At 40.8% G+C, this 22,151-nt stretch overlaps 1 protein-coding gene across 1 annotated transcript in view; it reads right to left on the reverse strand.

The window, feature by feature from the left end:
* Window positions 1–21,847, reverse strand: part of lamb2 (laminin, beta 2 (laminin S)) — a 73,780-nt gene extending 51,933 nt beyond the window's left edge. Inside the window, exon 1 of the mRNA XM_037685029.1 lies at window positions 21,790–21,847. Coding sequence (XP_037540957.1) covers window positions 21,790–21,820 — 31 coding nt within the window. The 5' untranslated portion in view covers window positions 21,821–21,847. The remainder of the gene's footprint in view (window positions 1–21,789) is intronic.
* Between the last annotated feature and the right edge of the window lie 304 nt (window positions 21,848–22,151).

Consider the following 22,151-nt stretch of genomic DNA (forward strand, 5'->3'; position numbering starts at 1 on the left):
TACTGTTTAATATACTGTTGTACTGTTTAATATACTGTTGTACTGTTTATTATACTGTAATACACTGTTTATTATACTGTAATATACTGTTTAATATACTGTAATATACTGTAATACACTGTTTAATATACTGTAATATACTGTTTAATATACTGTAATATGCTGTTTAATATACCACGATATATTGTTTAATATACCTTAATATACGGTTTAATACACCGTAATATACTTTTTAATATACTGTTTAATACACCGTAATATACTTTTTAATATACTGTTTAATACACCGTAATATACCGTTTATTGTACTGTATTAATGTAATTACTGTATTTTACATTATTAGTGTTTAGCATATATCTTGATGCATTAGTTTAATGTATATGTTAGATCCTTATATACTGTTTCTTTTTGTACTTTATACTTCGGCTATTTTTGGGTGTAACTGGGACCTTGAGTGCACAATTTCGTTCCACCTCATGTACCACATGTGATGCGTATGACAATAAAGAAGCTTGAACTTGAACAAATTTCAATAGTCACATCCAGAAGATTCAGAGAAATTTAGATCTATTCAGAGAGTGGGTGGAAAACTAAATGCACAAAATGTTTTGCAAACAGATTTATACTTTTAGTTACAATACGGTAATTATAACAAACTTATTAAACAAGATCTTTACAACTAATGGAATCTGCTCTTTTCACATATCGCAAACGACTATACACTTCATGATGGGAAATGTAAATCCACAATGAATGCATCAGTTTCTGCATGGTTTTGGAGTCTGCACGCACAAAACTGCTGAAGCTTCATAAGTGATTCTGAAAATAACTGGATCACACTTGTGCAAAACACACCTCCTTATCTGGCATTTAAATCCCTAATAAAAACAAAAATACCTACGTTACATTAAATCAACAAAACCAGCACTTTATCAATAAATATTCAGGAGACTGACGTATAAACTGAACATTTTGAATGCCTAACTAAAGCTACTGTACTGAAATAAACCTAGTTTTGAAAAGTTGATTAGTTCACTACTTATCTTGGTAGAAATCAGCTAAAAGTGCTTCAAATTGAGAGGAAACGTTAATAAATGTTGCATTTTTTATTCAAGAAGAGATATTCGCAGTTAGTATTTTTGTCAGTTTACTCACAATATATTCATTATGTCATAAGTGTACAAGTGTGTTCAAAAATGTGTTTCCCACATTCAATATGTGGCCCCTACGTCATTATGTCCCTTTCAAAACAAAATGTTGCCCACTCATGAGACCGTAACAGTCTTTGACAATAGGAGGCTATAATGTGCTTGTTTGTCGACCGTCTATTCAAAAATAAACAGCACTCCCACATTCCTCCTTCTGTTTGGCCCAGTTTGGGTGCACTTGTAGTCTCTGAGTGATGAGGTGTGGAAATAACCTCCTCACACCGTCTGTTGTGTGTTTTTATATTAGCATCATTATAATGTACGCTCTGTCAGGTCAAACAGCTGGTGTTGTTATAAAACTCAGTGCTGCACGTGGTTGGTCATACAGGGACCTGACTGACTAAATGTAAACCACACAAGCCTCATGGTTAGTCCAATTTTTAGGAAGTAAGTGAGAAATATCCACAAAAAATGACCGTGGGAATGATACCAGTCCAAATGTCTGTAAGGAGATGGAGCACTTTACAGGCATGGTTACACATCATAACAAATGTCCAAAACTAAAAAAGTTTCAGTAAAAATCCTTCCAGCTGCACAGCATCTGATACCAGAGGAAACAATCATCTGAAAAATTGTGATTTACATCCAGCAAAAGAGGAACCAAAGTCTCCAAAAGCAAAATCCCAGAATGAAAGTAACAGAGCTGCTCCAACATGCAACCACCTCGAGCGGCGCAATTCTAGAAATCTATATACAGGTCCTTCTCAAAAAATTAGCATATTGTGATAAAGGTCATTATTTTCCATAATGTAATGATAAAAATGAAACTTTCGTTTCATCCTGAGGTGCCTTGATACAGCACTCTGGGAACAGCCTATTCGTTCAGCAATTTCTTTCTGTGTCTTACCCTCTTGCTTGAGGGTGTCAATGATGGCCTTCTGGACAGCAGTCAGGTCGGCAGTCTTACCCATGATTGTGGTTTTGAGTAATGAACAAGGCTGGGAGTTTTTAAAAGCCTCAGGAATCTTTTGCAGGTGTTTAGAGTTACGTCGTTGATTCAGATGGTTAGGTAAATAGCTTGTTTAGAGAACCTTTTCATGATATGCTAATTTTTTGAGACAGGCATTTTGGGTTTTCATGAGCTGTATGCCATAATCATCAGTATTAAAACAATTAAAGACCTGAAATATTTCAGTTGGTGTGCAATGAATCTGAAATATATGAAAGTTTCACAACTTTTTCACATATCACCTCAGTGGGAAGTCTGTGGGAAGGGAAAAGTGTGGCAGAAAACGCTGCACAACGAGAAGAGGTGACCGGACCCTGAGGAGAATTGTGGAGAAGGGCCGATTCCAGACCTTGGGGGACCTGTGGAAGCAGTGGACTGAGTCTGGAGTAGAAACATCCAGAGCCACCGTGCACAGGCGTGTGCAGGAAATGGGCTACAGGTGCCGGTACAGGTATATATATATATATATATATATATATATATATATATATATATATATATAGTGTGTGTGGGGGGGGTCGTGTTTTAAACTCGCATTACAAAATGCAAATAACGTTGAGGGTTTAAAAACTTGTACAAAGGCACATTTCCTGCATTAGTGATTTTAAATTGTACTCGGTCTGTACAACAGCTGAGGTACAGAAAGCTGCTGCTCGTTTGGTTTGCTGCTCATCAAAATCTTCATGCGTTCCTTTTCAGGGGTTGTCTCTCCTCTCCCCAGACTCCTTAAAACGTTTAAGGAATACAGGCTGTTACTCCTGTCAGTGCTCTCTGCAGATGTAGCCTCACTGATTAAAATACAGTAGATAGAGAAGGTGCACTATCAAAGCCTGGTACTGGTATCAGACCAGCTGCAGATATGAAGCCTGTTGGGAACAGTGCAGAGGAGGGTTTCACATGGAAGCTCACACAAACACAAACTGGAGAAGACCTGTGTTTGTCTGGATTTGGCCGAGTGTCAAGGACCTGCCAGGCAGCTAAACTACAAGCACACTTTGGGTAAAACCACAGCACACCTGTGCATCTATGCAAACACACGTGCCCCACCGCTGCTCAAAGGCTCACTCACTCATTGTTACATTAAAACGACTAATGCGCTAACTTTTAGGTGAATGGTGAGCATGTGCCTGCTTATTTATTAGTGGTTTCATTCAAGTATAACCCAGCAACCAGAGGCTGAACATGCACCATTACCAACAAATTAAATCAGCCGTGATCAAATCATTTGTTTTCCTGTCTTCCATTAGGCTTTGAGTGACAGAAAACACAGTTTAGCTGTTGTCTTGATGAAGTTTGAGATGAAGTACAGAGTTTCTGTCCAGACAGGGAGAAGATCCGTCGAGACACTGGAAACTGTTGGCATAATCTCAAAGGCTTGTGAGAGACGGAGAAAAGGAGGTGGGACTGAGCGGGACTGAAGCCGACATTTGATGTGCTGTGTAATCGTTGGCTTTATTGTCTTTTATCTGTGTGAGACAAAAACTACACCAACTTGACACCTGCAGACATGCTACGAGATAAGATGGCATCACGGAAAACACATGCAGAAAGATTTATTCTTTACAGTTACTCTATCTAAAACTCAATGACAAGATGCCTAAATTAGGCTTTTTGATGCCATTTCTGATCATTTTTTTTTAAATTAAATTTACAATACATAAATCCAACGCGATCAAATCTAATATATGTATTAGAATGGACTTTGCACATTCTGTTAAAAGTAAATTATTACCGTAATTTCCGGTCTATAAGCCACTATTTTTTTCCACACGCTTTGAGCACCACAACTTATACAATGCTGCAGCTAATTTGTGGATTTTTATTTTTTTTTTGACGAGCTTCATGCCACCAAAACATTTAGCCTCGTCACACACGGGCACTCACATACGTGGCTGCCCAATGCATGTCTCACTTGGGGGGTGGGTCCTCGTGACTCAATGAGACTACCTGTATAAATTCAATTAAATTCAAATTCAATTCAAAAATACTTTATTAATCCCAAAGGGAAATTAAGTGTTGTCGTAGCTCATCATCCTGGTTTCATTCAAGAGTTGTTATCGATGCTGATAGCTGTGGGCAGGATGCAGCTCCTGCAGTGAATTCCAAGAATCTGGCCACAGATATACCGATCTGTCCACCTGGATCCAGCTTGCTGTCAGATCCGGCAGGCCTCTTGGTCCTCCTGGGCAGCAGGACTGCCCGAATGCTGGGCAGAATTCCTCGCTGGTCACTCCTCCCAGAAGTTTGCCGAGCTCCTCGTCGCCACGGACAGACAGCTGAAGGTGCCGGGGGATGATCCCGGTCCTCCGGTTGTCACGAGCCGAGTTCCCACCAGCTCCAGGATCTAGGCGGTCAGGTACTTGAGCACCGCTGCCAGGTTGATGGGAATTCATCCACGACGCCTCCTTTTCAACTCATTTGGGATTTGGGGCTGTTGTTGAGGTATTTGAGCATTTGAGAAGTTAATCAGCTGCAACACCTTGTTGCCATTGTTACGCATCAAAACAACTGTCCAAAAGTAAAAAGTTTTCAGTGAAAATCCTTCCAGCAGCACAGTATCTGATACCAGAGGAAACAATCATCCAAAATAGAGATTTACATCCAGAAAAATAGAGTAATTAAAGTTTTCAAAAGCAATAACTCGGAATGAAAGTAACAGAGCTGCTCCAACATGCAACCACCCTGAGCGGCGCAATTCTAGAACTAAAATAAATAAATAGGAAGAAATAGAAATAAAGGTTAAAACATCTGGTACATATTGTAGCATTCTGCTGGGGTTGCCTGTCAGTCACGTGGCCTCTGGGAGGGATTATGGGTAAAATTTATGTTTATTGTTAATCATTTTTGTTAGCCGTTTAGCATTGTTCTTTTAGTGATTAGTCTGTTCTTGTTAGCCTAGCTTATTATTCATTCAACTTTTATTTAGACAGGTTAATCCTATTGAACCTCGAGGACTCATTTACAAGAGAGACCTGATTTCAACAAAGAATGATGACAACAATGGACAATTACAAAAGAGGCGTACAGATTATTATTTTTTTACAAATTAAAATAAGATGGCCAAAAAAAGTAGCAAAAACAACTAGACTATAAGGCGAATGTAGAAAACTAAAAACAGGAACATGTCTACATTGGTCCTTGCCAGGAGTCCAACAGATGTTTAAAGCCACTTAGAGAGGTCAAGATCTGAAGCTTTCGACATTCACCTCTCTAAGTGACTTTTATTAGTTCATCATGTGTTAGTTTGTGTTAGGTTATTCAGTAGAGTAACCCTGAGTGAGGGAGGTAGTTGTCATGAAGACCTGTAGGGTTCACTGTGTCTGTGTGTTCAACAGTAAGGTAAAGTCTATGAAATGCCACCTGGTGGTTGATTCTTGATCTACAACAGCCGCACATTTCTCTCAGTAGCTGTGCTGCCAAGCTAGTCTTTAATTAAAAACTTAATCTTCTGTGTAAATATCTCATGTCACAATGTGGACACCTGCGGCTTATAGGCAATTGCAGCCTATATACGCACAATTTTTTATTTATTTACTGAGCACAACTTAAATTCAGGTGAGCTCAATAGTCCGGAAATTACGGTAGTTTGTCCTCAAGGTGAGGCTACACAGAGTGCCTTTTCCTGCCCATTTCCACACCTGTAAAGTGTTGATGTATAGGGAAATTGGACTATATAGGACTTTTGTTGTAAATCTGCATTATATGAATAAACATAACTGAGTTAAATTAATTAATTAATTAATTTGGTTTGAATCAACTGAGAGTAAAGTCTATAAAAATGTGCCGGCTGTGAAATAATTTCATTCTGTTTAAATTACTTCCCACTGGGAAATAAAATGTTTATAACAAAATTAGAAGTGTTTAAACTTGAGTAAACGTGACAAATTATTTTACCACTCCTAAATCTTGTGGTTTAAAGTTTTACTAGAACAAAGTGAAAAAATATATCAAGGCTTGCATACTGCACAGCTGAACGAACCACAAAAACTGAAACACTGATGGTCTTTAATAAAGTGCATTTAACCATGTTTATGTAGCAAAAAATGGTTCAAAATGTGTTTGTGGCTCATTGACACAAAATGAAAAAGAAGTTCTTAGTCCACACATGTATGGAATTATTCTATGCTTATCTTGTGTCTTGTTCTTTGACTGTCTCTTACAACAAATGTGTTTTAATCAAATAATCCATCCATTTTCTTCCGCTTATCCGGGGTCGGGTCGCGGGGGTAGCAGCCTAAGTAGGGAGGCCTAAACATAGTCCATCCAGCGTGTCCTGGGTCTTCCTCTGGGTCTCCTCCCGGTGGGACGTGCCCAGAACACCTCACCAGGGAGGCGTCCAGGAGGCATCCTAAACAGATGCCCAAGCCACCTCAACTGGATCCTCTCGACGTGGAGAAGCAGCGGCTCTACTCTGAGTCCCTCCCAGATGATCGAGCTTCTCACCCTATCTCTGAGGGAGAGCCCAGACACTCTGCGGAGAAAACTCATTTCGGCCGCTTGTATCCGAGATCTCATTCTTTCGGTCACAACCCAAAGCTCATGAACATAGATGAGGGTAGGAACGTAGATCGATCGGTAAATTGAGAGCTTCACCTTTTGACTCAGCTCTCTCTTCACCACGACAGACCTGTACAGCGCCCGCTTCACTGCAGACGCTGCACCTATTCGCCTATCGATTTCACGCTTCATTTTTCCCTCATTCGTGAACAAGACCCCGAGACACTTGAACTCCTCTACTTGGGGCAGGACCTCATCCCTGACCCGGAGAGGGCACTCTACCCTTTTCTGGCTCAAGACCATGACCTCGGATTTGGAGGAACTGATCCTCATCCCGGCCGCGTCACACTCGGCTGCGAACCGCTCCAGCGAAAGATGTAGCTCACGATCTGATGAAGCCAATAGGACCACACCATCCGCAAAAAGCAGGGACGCAATCCTAAGGCCACCAAAACGGATCCCCTCAACACCTTGGCTGCAACTAGAAATTCTGTTCATAAAAGTTATGAACAGGATCGGTGACAAAGGGCAACCTTGGCGGAGTCCAACTCTCACCAAGAACAAGCCCGACTTACTGCCGGCAATGCGGACCAGGCTCTGACACCGGTCATACAGGGACCTTCCTCTCCAGAACCCCTGAATAGACCTTACCAGGGAGGCTTAAGAGCGTGCTCAATAATAATAATAATAATAATAATGTCATCACAATGTCAGCACTGTATGTTTCCATACAATGGCGAAATTAGTCTCTGCATTTAACCCATCCACCACCAGGTGGTGCAGTGGGCAGCTATTGAAAGCGCCCGGGGGACATTTTGGGGATGAGACGTGCTGCCCAGAGACGCCACGTTATGTGCAGTGACTGGGGATCGAACCTGGGAGTTTTGGGTCCCAAGCCGGCTGCCCTGCCTGCTTAATCAAATAAAGATGCTAAAAATGAATCTTTTATGCGTTCAGTTGGTTGGTGGCTCGCTTGTTTAACTGTGTCTCTACACTTGTCCTCAGAGCAGGGGATTGTCCCTCATCTCACCAAAGTGAGGACTTCACAACAAAACTTGAACATCACAACGTGATGGATACTACAGTGAGTACTTTTCTCCCTCTTTCAGTTCTTCGTATAGCTGTTGCAAAGGAGGCACGAAGGAATTGAGGCTGACAACTGTGAGAGAAGTTGGAGGCCGTGGAGCTTCTGTTGGATGGTGTGTGTGTGTATGTGTGTGTGTCAGCTCACAAAGCTAACAAAGCCCATCTCTTAAACCTCCCAGTGACAGCTGATGTGTTCTGTACCCTGTCATTAAAAAGTTCATGATCCTCGTTGTGTATTACACTTGACTTAAGTTTGTAATTGAGCCGTTTAATACTCGTACTGTATGTAAAATAATAATAACACTGCATTATAACTTGCCCTGTGTTGTTTGCAGGGGTGGAAGTAACGAATTACAAATACTCACATTACTGCAATTAAGTAGTTTTTTGGGGGGTGCTTGTACTTTTATGAGTATTTCTTTCAATTTTACTCATACTTAAGTACAATTTAGACCATGTAATCTACTCCGCTACTTTTAAAATCAGAAGTCGCTACTGAATACGGCCACAATTTGAATTCATCTTCAAACTGTTCTTCTGCATCTTTGTAGCGACTCTCAGATCGTGAACGCAGCAGTTACATATGACGTAGGCAAAGGACAACCCCGTAGAGTAGAGAGTCATTTATGGACCGAAGATTTGGAGAAAAAGCCAAAATGGAGACGGAGGACAACACTGTCACAGAGAACATGACGAGGTAAAGGCTGAGGACGAGTGCCCGTGGACGGACCTGGAGGAAGTTTTCATGAACAGAGGGTGAAAAGGAGACGGTGTCCAGATGCAAACTTTGTTTGATCTCTACGGAGACAGCAGCTTACAAGACTTCAGCATCTAATCTCAAAAACATATGATACATGAGGTTTTACAGCTACCTGTATGATATTGCTGTTTTATTGTTTGTATGTGCGAGTTATTAGTTTGGCAACGCATGCAAAGATCTTAGATCTTGTCACTGCCATCGGTTTGCCTGGTACTAAAATAAGACGGAGCTTCTGAGCGTCTGAGAAATGAGCTTTGAATGTAGCGATTATCTACGGTACATCAAACTGAATGTCTTCTATTGACAAACACAAAGAAACATCAACTGGTTAAAAAGTAATTAATACTCTGAGTCGTTTTTGAGATGAGTACTTTGTACTTTTACTTAAATATTTTTATAACACCAGTACTTTAACTTGTAATCGAGTACAATTTAAGCACTCTTTCCACCTCTGGTTGTTTGCTTGTTCTTCTCAAAGTAACAGAAAAGCCCAGGTATAAAGAAGCTCGTTTTCAAGAGCAGTGAAATCCGACACGAGCCAAAGCGTCATGGACCTGACGCAGTGCTTTAACGGTGAGAGGCTCAGTGCGGTCTGCAGGGCAGCCGCTTTATTTTCACGAACCAATTCCAATCCCGACTCCTCTGTCCCCTCAGGTGAGCTCCGCTTTGTTGGTTGGCGTTCAAACATACCTTTGACTCACGCTCTGCTTCTGACCAGTTTCAGGAAACAACACAGCAAAGCGCAGACCAACCTGCATGATATCTGCATGACCTTCTTGAGTTTGGAACAGCTCAAAAATCATGCACCAGAAATGTTTGCTGACAATAGTAAAAAAAAATAAATAGCAATCTTTTTGTTGTTTTGACACAGACTCGGATGACCCTGGCCACTGAGGAAGAAGAAAAGAGCAGCCTCCTGAGCCCGACCCAGTTACTTATAGCCTTTGAAGGTTTCAAAAAGCCTTTGAAAAAATGGCCTTAAAGAATGACTCCTTTGAGATATGAAGGTGGTTTCATTTGAAATTACTGTAAAACATTCTCTCTCCAGTCAGAGATCTGTTGGAACTAACGATGAGCCTTCACACGGGATGTGTGGGTGTTCAAAGTACAAACATAATTTCAATTTCATTTTGACGACAATGTTAACTAATTAAAGCATGCATCTTCTTCTTCTTTCGGCTTTTCCCTCTTCAGTGTCGCCACAGCGAGTCATCCTCCTCCATCTCACTCTGTCCTCTGCATCCATGTATCTCCTCTTTGTCTTTTTCCTGGCAGCTGCATTTCTAACATCGTTCTACCAATAGAACCACTGTCCCTCCTCTGGACATGTCCAAACCACCTCTCTAACTTGATCTCCCAGTTGTTCATCCTGTGCTGTACCTCTGATGATCTCATTCCTAATTGTCTCCATCCTTGTCACTCCTGAGAAGAACCACAGCATCTTCATTTCTACTTCCAGTTCTGTCTCCTGTCTTTTTGTCCATGTCTCTGTCTCCAGACCATACAACATAGCTGGTCTCACCATTGTCTTGTAAACTTTTCCTTTGACCTTTGCTGAAAACCCTTTTGTCACAAATCACTCCTGAAACTTTTCTCCATCCTGCCTGGACTCTCTTCTTCACCTCTTTACCACACTCCCCATGTTCCTGGACAGTAGATCCCAAGTACTTGAAGTCCTGCACCTTTGTGACCTCTGCTCCTTGTAGCCTCACTGTTCCACCTCCTCCCTCTCATTCACACACATGGACTCTGTCACTACGGCTGACTTTCATTCCTCTTCTTTCAAGTGCATACCTCCACCTCTCCAAGTTCACTTCCACCTGTTCCCTGTTCTCACCAACACATCATCTGCAAACATCATAGTTCATGGGGAGTCCTGCCTGATTAATTTAATAATTAATAATACATAATTAATAATTAAATTAAAGCATGCAAGTCATCTGAAATATATATATATATTCAATTTTAGAGCTTCAATGTGGAAAAACGGTTTAGGAACGCAGTTCTCAGCAAAAAAAATATTCATCATCCATCCATTTCTTTACCCACTTCTTATTACTTTTTGTGAAATCTCCCCAACAGAGGCCATGAAAAACTGCATGAAGAGGAAACCTCATCACCTGGGGTGATGAAAAGTAGGGATGCACGATATTAGATTTTTGGCCGATATCCGATATCGATACTTTATATACGTTCCTTTGTCAGAACATAGCCCTCTTATTTAGATTATTTGCTACAAAAACTGTGTAACAGCTGTAACAGTTGGTGACATATATTCACTAACAGCCATATGCATAGCACTTTAACTTGTATTAAATGAAAAGTGTTAAATGTTATTTATTAGCATTAGTCACCTGCGATGCTGTCTCACTTGTGGAGGCTTGTTCCAGGTTCCTATAGCTGCAGTGTGGGATCCTCTGCACTCCTGTGCATGAAGGACAGACTTTTTAAATTTAAAGTTTTAGTCTATCCATTGTGCTGTAAGACTAATCATGCTAACGGGGCTAACACGACGTCCAAATGTCTGTGGTAAAACTCACCCAAGTGCTATCGGCTGTTAGCTTCTCAATGACGTCGGAAACGACGGCTTGTAACTCGGGTAACGTTACGTCAGAAAAATATTTCAGACTGTGGGCGATGTAGCGAGGCTCAACATAGTCCAAAAATCTTTGGAATCCAACGTCCTCAACAACAACAAAAAATACTTCCACACCACCGACATTTTAAATTTTCCTCTCTGCCGTGAGATCAGGTAGGTGCGCGTGACATCATCATGTTGTGCTGCCGCTACATGCATCCTTGTCACTGGGATGTCATACAAAAACAGCGCCGGCGAGTTATTTTGATGGAATGGCCAATTTCCGATATTGAACTTTAACGCCAATATTGGCCGATACCATGCCGATAACATCGTGCATCCCTAATGAAAAAAAATACACAACGTGCTAGTAGTTGTACAAACATGCATCAAGTTTCGTTAAATCATCTTGAGTGGATCAGAAGTTATGGGCCGGACAAGAGAAAGTTTACAGATGTAGGAACAAACAGACTATACAACAACATGTCTGCCTTAGCTGCAGGATTTGGAGAAAGTTTAATTAAAATTCAATGGTAGCAACATATTGACTTTGAGGAAACCAAAAACCTCCTTGGAACAAAACGTGAAAACTGTTTCTCTTTTAGTTTAGCTGGATTGTTCCATTTGACTGGTCATCCTTCTTTAGCCATCTAATCCTACAGAATAAGTAAATCCTCCAGCTCTGGATTGAAGGGAGTGATATGTCACATCGGAGTGACACATTCCTGTGGGACAGGCTGTCGGGACACAGTTTGCTGTCACATTTAGCAACATAAAAAAAAAAAAAAAGATAAACAGGCAGACGAAGGCAAACAAAGAAGTGCACACACACGGATTTATTTTGCAAAACACAAGGTGAGGAGAAAGGTGTAAAAACTATTGGGAGAACGTGGACAACGCACAATAACAAGACGGCAGGATGGTCCGATCCAGTATCAGCTTGCTCAGAGGAGTCACCAGACGAGTTTAGCATCATATTGAAACTATCCGAGATGCTCGTCTCAGGCAGGGAAAAGTCAACAGCCTTTTATTTTTAACCTGACCAAGTTAATTAGTTTGCCTTCTCTCTCCCTTGCTCCCTGTTATCTCTTTGCTCTGCACTTAGCTGATGGACGGTCAACTCCCACAACCTACAGCCGGCTGGTCTCCTCCCCGCTCACAATTTTTATTGTTCTCAACTTTTTCCTCCCGTCTCTTTTTATTATATCAACCGGTGTCTCTCCTCCACGGTTGATAAGACTCCCCACTTTGTTCTGCTGTTCACCTTTCTACTGATAACCTCCCAGAATCAGAACCTGAATCTTATTTTAAAAAAAAACTATTACTGACCTTAATGTTGTATACCATCCCTGAAAATAAGGGTGTTCATATCACTGTTGCTGCAAGATTTATTAAAAGTGTTGATAAAGAATGCTTTAACTCTGATAGAAATTTAAAAATAAAACATAAAAGTAATAATTGGAACAATTCGAATCTACTGTATCTGAATACATGGATGAAAACTCAAATCTGGGCTGAGATACTTTCAAACCAAACAGTTCTGTAAAAAGTAATTTGATCCAGGCAGTCTGATACCATTCTTTACTTTTGTATTACAAATATAATCATTATAGTCTGCATCAATAAGGTCTAGTTAGTATATTTTGCCTGTAAGACTAAATTTAAACGGATAAATCCAACTGATGCTAAATTGTGAATGGAAAAAGTTTTCAACCTTCCTATCTTTATTTTGTAAGTTATTGAACTTGCTTGTGTCTGATTCACATTTACATTTCACCACCTGAAAGTTCAGATTTGTTTTTATGACACATTATTTAACAGATGCTCTACAAACTTTTGCTGAATGCTGCTTTCTCCTAATAGAATCAAACGGCGCTCTGCCACTCTCTCGTCTCTCACTGGTTCCACATCACACTAGTTAAGGGCCTGCCCATTGCCGGTACCCACTCAGACCAGTTTATGGGGCTAACTTGTCCATAGTTCCAAGTGAACCACTCCGATGTGATGGTTTTTATGTAATCCGGCAGCAGCCGTTGATTGGCTGGCGGAGCTACATCACCGGATGACCCCGCCCAGCAACAACTGCAAACTACATCTGAACCGCCATATTCTATCCAAGCGTTGTAAAGTGTGGGTTAGTTTTTTTTTTTTTTTTTTAGGTTTCTAGTCTCTAGTTCAGTATGGAAGCACCAAAAGTAGTGCTGTGGACCAATGACCAGGTCCAGACCTTTCTGGTTTTACAGGCAGATCAGAGGATTCAGCGCGAGCTGGATGGCGCTACAAGAAACTGCCCACTTTGAGATGAAGATCCCGCCCACAGAACGGGGAAATAAGCCACGTTGCAATTCACCTACACCTGATAAGACGAGAACTGACTCGAGTCGCACTTATCAATGGCAAAGCGGCTAAAATTCAATTCAATTCAGTTTATTTATAAAGCACCAAGTCACAACAGAAGTCATCTCAGGGCACTGAACAGAAACATTCATGTATGTATAAAGTAAGTTAATAATATTAATTATCTGAGGAGCAGACCGCTTTGAGCTTAACTTCATTAGACTCTCATCTTGAGCGAGCATGAAGGCGACAGTGGAAAGGAAAAAACTCCCTCATGAGGACGAATCCTTTAGCAGAACCAGGCTCAGGACAAGCGGCATCTGCTTCGACCGGCTGGGTTTGAGAGGAACAGATACACAATGGCAGGTCAAGAATCACGTTAAGATAGAAATAGTATCAAATGAAAACTATTCAATTGTAACAATTTATTTTAAGAAATGAGATCAATTTGTCCTCCAGTAGTCTAAGCCTATAAGGCAGCATAAGACAACCCTAACTATAAGATTTACCATAAAGGAAAGACTTAAAACGGGACAATGTGTCAGCCTCATGGACAGAAACTGGAAGTTGGTTCTACAAGAGAGGAGCCTGATCACTAAAAGATCTTTTTCCCATTCTACTACTGGAAACTCTAGGAACCACAAGTAAGCCTGCAGTCTGAGAGCGAAGTGCTCTGTTAGGAAAATATGGAACAATAAGATCTGGAATATAAGATGGAGCTAGGTTGTTGAGAGCTTTGTAGGTCCTGACCTTTAATTTATTTGTGCATTGAAAACTAAATAGGATTTGATTGCTTTGACGTATTTAAGTTTAACTTGCAACAACCACAGGTTTTTATGCAATAATGTTTTGGACCTAGTTTGACTTTCTTTACTGACTCTCATAATGATTTATTTTTTTATTTGTGTGTGTATTATATGAATAAAACCTTAATCAACCAGGTTTATAGAGCAGAATCAAACCAATCTCCAGTTTATGGCACATTTCAATCCACAAAGCAATGAACACATATATCCATATGTTTAACAATAAATTCAAGTTGTGGTTCATATTTATCACATTATTAGTAGCTATTAAAAAACATCTTAAACTATGTATGTTTTCAAATATCACAATGAAATAACCATTACTTCAAAAAATGTCCAAACTTTTGTTTTATTTTGTTTTCTACAAAGAAAAAAAACACTTGTGAGCTGATCCACTAAGTTCATTTCTAGCTCCAATAACGACTTGTTCTGCTTCTCAGTGTTTCCCCCCGATGGTTAAAAGGTTGTCAAGTTTTTCATGAATTAGTCGACAAATAAAACATTTTCATGCTGGTTTAAAGTAACAAAAACAGCCTCTAAAGACTGATTACTGGAACAGTGCACACTTTTTAAAGACTTACTGAAAATCCAACAGGTGGGTCAACGTGGCAACAAAACCCTCTGGATATAGAAGAATGATTTTTATTAAAATGACTAAACTTCTAGTTTCTAATTCTGGGTGGGCAGCGTTTGGATAATTATTAGTAACTTTTCAAACGTTCATCTCGCATTGGATCTAGATGTTCTTCTTCCTCGGTTGTTCCTACGTGTTTTCCTGACAGACGAGCTGCTTGTCAAACACAGACAGATTAACAAGGCATGGTGTTAAGAAGCAGCTGGTCATATTGGAAGACACGTTCACATTCCTGTCCCGTCCTGGAAACTTCTGAATCACTGGAAAGAAAACACGGACCGAGGCACCGACAGCAACAGGTGGGCAGAAGAGAGTGGAGCTAACGCCGATATTCTCTCACAGGAGACGTGACGTATTCATCCCGGAGTCCCTCAATCTCACGTCTGCATCTGATCTAATCTCAAACAGCCTTTTTTTTTTAAGTCTGACGATGCAAACAGAGAGAAATTGAATTTGGAGAACTCTTTAAAAATCCACCAAAAAGAGGCGCACGTGTCCAACAGATGTTGGCTGGAGCCCGACAGCCAAGCAGCCTAGATTTAGTTAATAATCATGGTTCTGTGTGTTTGCCCTGGTGCTCGAAGCTGCTCAGGGCGACCCGGAGTGGCACGCAGAGTGCAGAAGAAAATCTGGCTTCGTTTAGTCAGGAAATTACAGCACGCGCGGGAATCCAAACGTCGCATGCGTTGGAGCACCGCATACCTTGTGCCATTTTTTAAAAATAATCGTATTTATCTACAAAACACCTTCACCTTCGTTTTTTTTTTTTGTATTTCCTGAACTGTAAGTGAGCAGAAGAAAAGCTTTGTGTTCAAATGCTGGCCTGTAAAATGACCACGTGTGCAGGAAAGAGAGAGTCGCCGTCTGTGTGGCCAGGGGCAAAGGTCAGAAACTTAGACTATAATTAAGGATGCACTGGGGAGTATTTTGTGAATTGAGGTATTATTTTAACGTTAAGCCTGAACCTTTGGTGCCCTGGCTGTTTTCTCTATTTTTCTTTAGCTCTGATAAACGTATAAACAGAAATAAACAAAAGGCTTCTTGACGACTAAGACTTCTAGCTTCACCTGAAAAGTCAAAAAGCAAAAGGACTAACGAGCAGAAATACTTGAACAAGTGACACCAAAGCTCTGCAACATACCAGGACAGGACCTCCCCCAAAAACCTACACGTTTTAACAAGACAAAGTACATCTACATCAAACAGATTCAATTCGATTCAATTATACTTTATTAATCCCAAAGAGAAATTAATTGTTGTTGTAGCTCATCTTGGTTTCATTAGAGTTGTTCTAGATGCTGATGTCTTTGGGCAGGAAGGATCTCTTGTAGCACAGCGGATCCGAAGAAACTGGCTGCAGATGCCGATCCGTCCACCCAGACCCAGCAGACCTCTTGATCCTCTTGGGCAGCAGGACTGCCTGAATGTTGGGAAAAACTTCTCCCTGAGAAATGGCCATTTCTCCCAGCAGCCTGCCAAGCCCCTTGTTGCCATGCCGGGGGATGATCTTGGTCCTCCGGCTGTCACAAGCTGCGTTTCCCGCTACCTCCAAGATCTCTGCAGTCAGGCACTCAAGCACTGCCTCCAGGTAGACGAGAATGCATCCACGGCACCTCCTTTTCAACTCATTTGGGATTTCGGGCTGTAGTTGACATATGAGCTTTTGAGACGTTAATCAGCTGCTCCCAGTTGTAGAAAATCGCCCTGTTGTTATGGTTACGAATCATAACAAATGTCCAAAAGTAAAAAAGGTTTCAGTAAAAATCCTGCCAGCAGCACAGCATCCGATACCAGAAGAAGTCATCCGAAAAAAGCTATTTGCATTCAGAAAAAAATCTTGTTACAAGGAAGATTTGTTCTCAGCATAGTATAGACTGTTATTTCAAATCTGTGCAGTGAACAAAAGCAAAGAACTGCAAACATTATTCTTTAAATGTATGCTGACAGGAGACTGAATTATGTTTATTTTGATGTAAACCTGTAAACGACATAATGCACAATCTCATGCAATAATGCTAGATCAACTGATTTGTTACTGAGTGCTTAAAATATGCATTGAGGACAACTCTCACCTACTACCACACCTAAATTTAGCTCTAGCTGCTAAACTGGCTGCGTTTTAGTCATTTTGTATAGGCTAATGTTGAATATTTGTTGTTTACTTTAGTCATTTCTTTCTAAGTTTGAATAAAATTTGTCCAGCGGTCCATGAAATACTTTGTTAACAGACAGACAGAAATAACTGAAGGAGATAAAAGCATTTTTTTACAAATCATTTAGTGCAGTGTTTCCCAACCGTGGTCCTTGAGGAACACCATCCTGCATGGTTTAGTTGCTTCTCTGCTCCATCACACCTGATTTGAATGAACAGGTGATTAACAGGCTTCTGCAGAACATGAGCAAGTAATTAGATCACTGAATCAGGTGTGTTAAAGCAGAGAAACAACTAAAACATGCAGGATGGTGTTCCCCAAGGACCGGAGTTAGGAACCACTAGGTTAGTGCATATTGTGTAAGTTATTCTCAGCATCTAAGACACCAAACTTCAATTCAATATTGAAAAAACGGCTGAGTCATAGCAACTTTTGTGTTTACTACATGTGCTTAGCGGCAGCGGCCATCTTGAACTGAGTTGACTCCAAATGTAAGTTATTTGTAGACTCTTTGAATTTCAATAAAATACGTCCAGTGGTTCAAACACAGCAGACGCACAAACACGTGCACACAGAGACAATGGCAAAAACATTATCACCCTTTTGGCAACTCTCAGTGAATAAGAAAAACAGTCAAATAATATTATCTGTAGAACCAAGTCTATTAAAAAACACATTAAAAAGAGAAGATGTGAAACTTATATGACACAGATGGCTCGGGTTACAAGCCAGAAAGCTTATTTAGAGTTTTGAGGGTGTGTGCGTGTGTGTTGGGAGGGGGGATATGTATGATTAGGTCTGTTGCCTATGACAACAGCGCGTTTCATTTAAATATCTCAAGAAAATAGCGAGCGCGGTAAACGCAAACACCACTGCTTCCTAACTCCCCTCCTTTGACGTTATCCACTTCATCCTTGTTTCCTTCTTCCCATCAGTCTTTCCTTCCTTCCTCTTCCCTCTCCATCCTGGCAGGATCACCCCCTAATTACTGCTTGTCTGCGATTAGATAATTAGACGTCTGAGAGTTCTTTAAACAAAGCGTGCGAAACACAAACTTGTTGTCAACTTAGTAGACCAGGCGTGTGGCTGATAGCAAAAACAAAAAAACGTATTTTCTTTTGGCTGCTCCTTTCGTAAGGTAGGAAGCGGGCCACATGTTGATGTCCAGCGGGGTAGAGCCAGCGACCTTGCGATCACAGGAGCTTCTGCGCCACCACTCCCCCAAACAAAAACGTCCAAACAAACGTCAAAAATCAGATCGGTGATGTCAAAAGTCTGAGTCAAATCTAAATTTAAGAGGAAAGAACCTGCTTGGAACCCGTCAATGATATGCGACATACTAAAATCTTGTTTTTTAATGTTGCCAATGGTTACAAACGTCATGTGAGAACTTGTTTGGTATTAAAATAATGATTGTAAATTCTGATCCTCTGGAAAACTAAAGATTTTCAGCTCTGAAACAAGCAGCAGTTGTCACATCTGGCTCTGCTTTGCACATTATCGATCTCCAGTAACTCAGAACGACTAAGAAAATAAACTTTTAATAGAGTCACGTCCTGTTGAGCAGTACTTTATGTCTTCAGTCACAATAATGATTATTTTATGAAAGCTAATGTGGGCTAGATATGATGCATGAAAACTAAATGTGCTTTATTTATACCACAACCGGTCAAAATGTGTTTAGTAATAAACAGATTTTGGTCATTTGTTTTGATTATCTGATGTGGGTTAATGAAGGTTGTAGCCCGCCTCGGTACACCTGCCCCCCTCGACACTGTCTGCTCTGCTCATGTTCATCACTGTACCAGCCACGCCATTGTTTTTTATGAGACCGCCTCCATTCCCCTTCATCCTTCCCCCGCCAATCCTCCTCCTCTGCTTTTTATCTCCACCTCCTCCTTTAATGCAGAAAAGCCCCGTGTCAACAGGACGGAGAAACCCAACTCACCGTCCTTTCATATGACAAATCCCCCACCCCGTCTTTCTTCTGAGCCTACAGTCTGTCTCTCGTCTTCTTCTTTGTCCCGATTCTATCCGGCTCTTTCTCTCACGTCTATTTTTTCAGCCTTTATCCCTGTTTGTTTCTAAGGCTTGGTGGTTAGTAGGCTCCACCACACCATTGTTCAGTTATCTACACATTTCCGGAGGCTGTCGCATGGAAGGAACTCCTCTTGCTACTGTCGCCTAACCTGCTCTCACCTGGCCACACACACACCTGAGGAAGACATCGGCTAAACACAGCGTGACGTCACGAACCTGCAACGAAGTTAGGATGCACTTACGATTCAAACCCTGACCAGCTCGTCTGTAAAGTTTGTACAGTTTTCCCTCCGGCCATTTACCTGCATGGACTCGTTAACTGATTTGTGACACTTCTAGCTTCATATAAATCACATCAGTCTCCTGCGAAACAACAACAAAAGTTCAAAAAGTGGGAGCAGAACTGACCGACTGCTGGTTCTTGAGTTCTAACCTTCACCCTCAACGTTCCCTTTCCGTTCATAAAGAACAAACATAAACCGACATACATTCACTGGTTCACCAGCCAATTAACCCCACCTCCGACCCGGGGATTTGGGCTTGACCTTTGACCCTGCAGCTCGTTCTCGGAGGCGTTGGAGGCTTGAACGGACAGCTCCGTATCACTGAACCGACAGCGTGAAACGTCGTCGAGGCACAGCTGATCAATGTTCAACTCCAAAACACGTCAAAGTCCATAGTGGGTTCTTTTAGTATTTTTATCTTGTTTTCATTTACATTTTCTTCAATAAACTCTTCTTTGAATAATTTCACTGACATTTCTGAAGTTTGAAGGCTGTAAGTTTATTTTTTTCATTTTGATAAACATCTCAAGCTTTTAAAACTTTATCTCTAAATAATATTTTTCGCACAAACAAGCGACTGAGCTAACTGCTTATAGGCTCTATTCATCTCTACCTATCTCAGCACATCTACTTTATTTTGATTTCGAGGAGGTCGTCTCATTTTCTCTTTGTATTTAGGTGAAAACTATAAAACGCGTTTGAAGCTAAATCTTGAATTATCACATTTCTTCAAAACGTTTCAAAAGCACAAATGAAAATCTTTCCGGAAATCTGTTCAGGATGTCTGGACATGCCACTTTGTTTAAATATTTCCATACGCTAGGACTCCCTCGGGCATCAATTACTCTACTAATGAGAATAATTTAAACAATATTTTCCTTTAATTTGATACAAGCCACCTCTGTCCAGTCGAGACTGCAAACACTCCATCACACGATATAAAACTGAAGTATTCCTCACCAGCAGGCCTTTATACCAATGTTTAAATCAAAGATCTGTTGGGGCTCAGAGTTCATGTTGGGAATGACTCTCAGCTACTACCACACCTAACTGGAGCTCAGTATCTGTAAAAACAAGTCAAATCCAAGTTTGTATATGAGATGCCTGTGGGTGCTATCATAAATTGGCTCAGCTCCTAAAGTTAATCAGTTTTAGATGCAATGACGGCTTTCTAAGAGTTGATTAAAATTAGCCAAGTGGTTCATGACATATTTTGCTAACAGACACTAAAGATGAAAAGAAGACTTCTTGTTTCATGTCAGCCCTTCTCCAAACTTACTTTTCCACCAGTGCTCCAACACAATACTGGACTCGTACGCGTTCAGAAGGTCCTGATGGGTACGGTCGGTGTGGAATCGGCGGCTCTATTTGTGGATTCAGCTGGCCTGTTTTAGGAGGACCATAAACAGGGTGACGCCACCCACAGGGATGCAGTGAGAAACAGACTGGGATGACCCCTGAGACTCCGGGGGCACCAGAGGCCCTAAAAAAGAAACACCAGCTATCTTGTCTCTGAGCAGAGACGCAGGGGCCAACATCTGACGGACATTTTGAACGTTTTTTCTGAGGAATACGAGAAGTGTGTGACCTTAGTTAGTATCACAGGCGCCTTCACAACAAACAGCCACTGGATAGTTTGATAGTTTGGTCCGGTTGAGGTTGTGTACACAGCAAAAGGTGGCAGCTGTCTGAGGAGCTCAGAAAGAAGGTTGTAGGGAAAAGGGAACACAAGACCATCTCCAAGCAGCTTCATGTTCCTCTGATAACAGCTACCAATATTATCGACAAGTATAAGAGTAACAGGACTGTAGCCAGTCTCGCAGGATGTGGACGCAAGAGGAAATGCAACCCCAGGTCGATCAGTCAGATAGTGTGAACGGTAGAAAAAGAGCAGAGGAAACCATCCACAGCTAGTCAAGCTGAACTCCAAGTTCAAGATACGCAACTTTCTGGTTGCAGCATCCATTGAACTATAATGTTTTTCATGGAGGAGGAACCAGCAAGGTCCCACTTTACAAAAACACCAGACTGGTTTTCACAAAGTCCCAAAGTGTCTGGGAGAAATGGGACAGGTGAGACAACAGAGTCACATCAGTTGTGTGTTTTTTATCATTGTGAAAAGGTGCCAAACAATGTATCGGGGTATGTAAAAAATAATAATAATAATAATGAAAAAAAAAAGTCTTTCTCGTCTCTTCTTGAAAACTTATTGCATTGGATTTATAAATCTGTCCAAGCTCTGCAGCGTTGTCCTTTTTAGCTACAGCATGTACGCCCACAGGCTTACATCAGCATAGTGAAGCAGAATCACTTCCATATTTTCCAGAGACTAATCAAAGAACGCTCGGTGACCTCTTGGAGTTACTCGTTAGCTTCAATACCCGTTCACTGAATCACTTCTGAGGATTTGTTCAGCATCGGAGGCCACAGATCGACTTCAAAGACTGTTTACTCACCACAGAGGAGAATTAACAGTGAAGCTTGCATCTCTGAGCCCACATCAACACAGGTACCCTGTGACAGACAAAAAAAAGTTTGTGAGCTCAATCATCCAGGTAGATAACAAAAAAGTTCATGCCATCTGGACCAGTTCAACAGTGTTGACCAGTTAGCTCAATGAATAACAGTCTGACATTCATATATATACATATATATACATATATATACATATACATATATATATGTATATATATGTATATGTATATATATACATATACATATATATATATATATATATACATATACATATATATATACATATATATATATACATATATATATATATATATATACATATACATATATATATATATACATA

This window comes from Nematolebias whitei, chromosome 11, assembly GCF_014905685.2.
Source record: "Nematolebias whitei isolate Nwh7 chromosome 11, NemWhi1, whole genome shotgun sequence".
Taxonomy (NCBI): domain Eukaryota; kingdom Metazoa; phylum Chordata; class Actinopteri; order Cyprinodontiformes; family Rivulidae; genus Nematolebias; species Nematolebias whitei.